We start from the raw sequence: 5,854 nt of genomic DNA on the forward strand, positions 1-5,854 counted from the left end.
ATATTGGTTAATAGAATTTTATATATATATAGTTATTATTACTATAATACTATAGTAGTCATAATCATAATCATAGTAATTATAGTTACAAATATTAAACAGTTTTTCTCTCACACAGTGTGATACTTTTATTAATAATTATAATGCCACCAAGAACTCAAATAATCAAAATTAGTGTATTCGCGATCTCTAATAATTATTAAAATTTATGAAGATTTATGAAGATTATTTTTATGAAAATTTGTAAAATTATTTTTTTTAATAGAACCAACCGATATCAATAAAAATTCAATGCATTAGTTTTATTTTTAGTGGATTATCAGAAGTATTTATGTATACATGGCCAGCAGAACATTTGATTCACATAGTAAGTAACTCTTATAAAGAAACATATTACTTTATTTCAATTGTAATTTCAATTTATTTATTTCAATTATCTTTTGATATTTTTATAAGAGCGGTGAGATAATTCAACAAGCTGTTTTCGATACACAATGGTACAAGCAACCAGTTGCTCTACGAAAATATCTACAAATAATTATGCTCAAGGCTCAAAATCCAATAATTATCGCAATACCATGTGTTATGCCCGCATTATCTTTAAATTATTATACATCGGTGAGGAAAAAGTTTGAATATTGTTTTGACTTTGATCATCAATCATTTGGACAAATCATTCTTCACAATCCAATACGTAAAACAAGTTATTTCTTGTAATAATTAATTACATTGGCCGTATATAAATACAGGGCATTTTAAAATTCGCGCCTACGAAGTACAATACGTGATACTTTATATTAAAACAAACAACTTTTTCTTTTAACAAAATTGCATCCGAATAAATAATTTTTGTTAACTTTATTAACTTAACTTATTTGTTAACTTCAATCTGCTCTCTTGCAAAAACTGCTTGTCAGACGCAATTTTACAAAAGGAAAAAGTTGTTTCTTTTAGCCTAAAGTATCACGTCTTATACTTTGCAGGCGCGAATTTTGAAACATCTTGTATATGGCAAATATTTTTAAAATTATTAGTCTTCAATTGATAGTTAATAAATAATAACTAATTTATTTTTAAATGCCATATAAGAAAAGTATATATATTTCAAAATCATAGAAAATTATATTAAGCAATCGTGTACTCATACATTATCAATTTCCACATACTTCATTTTTTAAGATAATTGTTACATTCTCCAATAAATTTCATTCTAATGAAAGACTTCTAATGAATTATATATTAATGTGCGTAAATGAAACGTATTATCAAATTTTGCTCACATTATTTTATTTACATGTCGGTTATTTTTTATATTAATATTTTAGACATAATATTATGATTATAATCTTGTCAAAAATATTTTCGATTTCGTGAGTACATTTACATGTGCGTCCGTGCACGGAAGTATTTTATATGAATCAGTAATACTTATAATGCTTATTATGAATAAATTTATATAATTTATATAATTTATATAATTTTCATAATTTCTTGTTTGTTTACAATTTGTTGAAATTAATTTCATTAAATATTAAATATATTATTCAATAGATATCAAGATGATCATTTTGATATAAGTTATTATTATTACATAGTTAACAATTACATAATATGTGCACATAAAATTTTTGTAAGATAAAAATCAAGAATTATATTAAGTTATTAATGTTACAGTATTTATCGACTATATTTTCGTACTTTACGGCACTACGAATAATTATGCAAAATGGAGAAAATGAAGAATTAAAAAAATAATTTTAAAAAATTCTTTTATAATATTGAAGAATTTATAAAATATTATAGTTAAGGAGTTAAATAGAATTAATTATCATTAGGTTATAAAGTTAAAATACCAATACTAGCATTAATGATGAGAAAACATTTATTAAAAAGAATAAAATCTTTTCATAATTAACTATATGACTCGACTTTAATAATTATATAATTGTTTAACTATTTAATAAAATTTAGTATCTTAAAAATACCTTTTTACAAGTTGCAATTATCTTGCAATTTGCAAAATAATTATATATTTATTCCTATAAGTTCAAATATATGTGTTTATTTGTACAAATGTATTTTAAACACAAGTAGTATCTCAAATTAATATAGTATAATAAAAATACAGCCCAAGATTAAAAATATCTGCCATAATTTTTTGTAGCTTATTCATTTTCAAAATAATATAGTCATGAAAAGTTTTATATTCATTTCTATTATAATTATACAGAATTATACAGATGTGTCAATATAAAACTTATATCGAATACACAATTTTCACTGATCCATTATTCAATTTTTTTGTTTCTCACCGATCTGAAGCGCAACAGGTGAATTACCTGCCACGTAGCTACGATACTATAACACAAAAACATAAATTCAAATAAAAATAGCGTTCAAAATAATCAATTTCAAAAGATAGTTCTTATATCAAACTTTTTATTCATTCTTCAATTAAATATTATTTTTCATTCAAATAATTATATATTTTTCGAAAAAAGATCTTCGAAAAAAGACAAAAATAAAATTTCAAATAATTTCTTTTTCTTTGATTATTATGTTTAAATAAGTTCGTAATAAAACGAGTTCGAATAAACCAGAGAAAATGACTAATTTTACATAAGTAAGCAATAACGCTTACTCCAAAGTTGCTCCATCGATTTCATGATTCCTCTCCTCTTCCTTTTCCTCCTCTTTTTTTCCTTCATAGATTATTACAACTCTTCAAATTGTACTATCAACACAATTATAGCACACACGTTATGCAAAAATTTGTTTACGTCGCATGCTCCAATATGCTCCAACATATTTTAATATGCTCCAACGTACTCCAACATGCTCCAACATGCTTCAACATGCTCTTACAACATAGTTCTTATACTCACGCTGACAAGCGCGTGAAGTGCGTTGGAGTTAGTAAGGACTATAACAGAAACGTATTGGAGCATATTGGAACATGCGATGCGAATAAACCTTGAAGATTTTGTGCTCCCGTCAGACACCAGTCCCGTCCACAATAATGGCTGCGTTTCGTCATTTAAGGCTGCGTTCGGAAACATCACCCCGCGTATCGTATTATTTTTGACTGTTCCAAAATTCACTGCCAGCGCTATAAATTTACAGTTACGTATATTATACATTTTCAGCACTGGCAGTGAATTTTGAAACACAGGCCTAGTTTTCACCGAGAGTTTAATCCGAATCAGAATAAAACTAACTACAGTCGAGTATTCCCTTGTTACAGTCGAACGACAGAGGAATGCTCGATGTAGTTGGTTAGTTTTACATTTTGATCCGGTTTAAACCTTTAATTTATGCCTCATGTTTTATGCCTTACGCAAGAGTCTATGCTCCCCACTTAATTTTCTTTATGCATACGTTTATGCGGCTATGCAAATTTATGAATATATAATATTCGGTGAACAATAAGAATCATAAGTGCGAAGAAACGCTATTAGCGCTATTTATTTTATCCTTGTTTTATGTCTAACAACGAAGATGTAGGGTAATTCCATACAAACTTGTACAGCCGCATAAACATATGCATAAAAAAATGTGATTGGATAATTTTCTTTATGCATATGTTTATGCGACTATACAAGTTTGTGTAAAATGGTCCTAATAGTGTCTCCCCGAACGTACCAAAAATGATATAATATCATTTTGCGCACTATGCGTGAAACGAAATGCATCTATAGAGTATCGAGATTCTCAAAGTCGAAACGGCCAAAATGACGAGCTAATCGATTAATCGATGCCTACTTGTGCAGGATTCTGTCAGATTCTGTATTTGCTTGGCGTACAGATAGAATGATTTATCTTTTTAGACATCTTATGTGATTAATACATTTCTTATACAAATGTAAGTGATGTAAACTATATGTATTTTTCTAATTTTCTAGTTTTTTTCTTTCTCAAGTACAAAAAATAATTGTATAACCTAAAACTATATCATTGCATTTTTGTAGAGATTACTAAATTTATATTCCGCTATCATATCTTAACATTTAACATGAGTGATGAGGAAGAGTCTCTATTTACAGAAAATAAAGCTCGTGTAAGTTCTTTATTTTATATGCTTATTTGAATTGATTTTATCCAAAACATTATTACAAGGAGAGCTTGTATATCAGTATGTGTATATCATATGCATCATATGCTTGTATATCATATGCTCTGGATTATGTTATGTTTTAGGAACAAATACGAGAGGAATTGAAACATATGAGTTTTGAGAATTTACAGAAGTTAAAGGAGAAATTAGGAACCAAGGTATACAATGAGACTCTGTTTGGTAAGAAAAGTAAGAAAAAAACAGAGAAAATAAAGTTTAAACGGGAAAATAAGAACAGGCCACGGGAAATATCTGCTAAAAAGCCAATTCCAATTAAATATGAAGAGATGACACGAGTCAAGGAAATTATATCTCGAGATCCTAGATTTGATAGTTTATGTGGTACATTTAACGAAAAGGCCTTCAAGAATTCTTATGCATTTATTAACAAACTACGGGAAAATGATCTCAAAACTTTGCAAAAAGAACTGAAAGAAACTACAGATCTCAAAGCCATAAAGAAGATAAAATATCTCATCCAGAGGCTTGAAAATCAATTAAGAGAAGAAAGGAAAAAAAAGGAGAAAGAAGAAAAAAAATGGCTTGAAAAGAAGGAACTACTGGAATCTGTTAAACGAGGAGAGAAGCCTGTCTTCAAGAAAAAATGTAAGTTAATTATTGTTAACATAATTCTGATTTACATTATTTTATTTTATCTGTTTTCTCTGCAGCTGAGAAGAAAGTTTTAGACTTAGTCTCGCAGTATGAAGAATTAAAAAATACAGGAAAATTGAAGAAGCATATTCAGAGACTGCGGAAGAAGAATAAACAAAGATAGAATAAAATTGAGAGTGGAGGAAACAGAGTGAAACATATCGCTCATTTGTTACACTGACATGACTCAAAAAACAAAGTCCTCTCCAGAAAATGAGTTTGAATGAGCTTTGAATCATTAAAATTTTGTAATATTAATTTTGAAATGCAATTTTGATGATGATTGATTATAAAAGAATAAAAGTATATACTTTTAAAATATGTTTTTTTTATTGTTTCCATTCTTTTTGACAAATAAAACTAAAAAGTAATATTTTAATTATATTTTAGCGAATGAGCGATATGTATAAATGTATATATGCATATTTATGCAAAAGAAGTGTAAATATGATTGTATATGAATTTTATAATCAAGTCAAATTATCGATGAAATACTATTAAAAACAGCTAGACGTGTAAATAAATTTTATAATTATGTCTATAAGACTATTGCTTTAATAGACATCTATAGTTAATTCTTAGCTCATTAGACAGTTTCGTTATAAAGTTTCAACTTCTTTTATTTTACTTATGATTAATTAAGTACTGAGACAAGTCGTAACATTGTCCTTTCATTACTGTCTAATCCTGCTTACCGACATTCTTTATTACTATAATGACAGATATCTATAATTGGATTGCTGACTTATTAAGAAAGCATTTGCGAATCTAAAGTAGAACTATACTTTTACATATTCTTTTATTTTAAGAAGAGTATGTCTATTTTGCATTTGCTTGCATTAGTATTATTGTTAAGTATTTTTATAAGACAAATTGTAAAAGTAAATAATATTCCTCATAATAAGAAAATCTAATTCACAGAGTTATAGTTTATACATTTCATAAATGTATACAAAACAAGTTATCAATTATAATTAATTAATCATTAACAGTGGATCAAATAAAAAATAATCAGTTTATAAAATGTTAAAAACTTATAAAATAAATAAATTTATGAAATATAAGAATAGAAGATGTGTCTGTACC

At 26.8% G+C, this 5,854-nt stretch overlaps 2 protein-coding genes across 2 annotated transcripts; both read left to right on the forward strand.

Moving 5' to 3' along the window:
• Positions 1-271: 271 nt before the first annotated feature.
• On the forward strand, positions 272-1,734 carry LOC105622071 (odorant receptor 49b-like; the record flags this gene model as incomplete). Its single annotated transcript, XM_012203506.1, has 3 exons — positions 272-367; positions 457-618; positions 1,675-1,734. Coding segments are annotated over 3 exons (318 nt in total), but the record flags the coding sequence as incomplete, so codon positions are not given.
• A 2,059-nt stretch (positions 1,735-3,793) lies between these two features.
• Positions 3,794-5,087, forward strand: LOC105621976 (ribosomal RNA processing protein 36 homolog). The gene is made up of 4 exons (XM_012203408.1): positions 3,794-3,862; positions 3,969-4,057; positions 4,198-4,720; positions 4,786-5,087. The coding sequence occupies exons 2-4, from the start codon at positions 4,013-4,015 to the stop codon at positions 4,890-4,892; spliced, it is 675 nt and encodes a 224-aa protein (XP_012058798.1). The 5' UTR covers positions 3,794-3,862; positions 3,969-4,012; the 3' UTR covers positions 4,893-5,087.
• Positions 5,088-5,854: the final 767 nt, after the last annotated feature.

This window comes from Atta cephalotes (genome assembly GCF_000143395.1).
Source record: "Atta cephalotes unplaced genomic scaffold scaffold00039, whole genome shotgun sequence".
NCBI classification, from domain to species: Eukaryota; Metazoa; Arthropoda; class Insecta; order Hymenoptera; family Formicidae; genus Atta; species Atta cephalotes.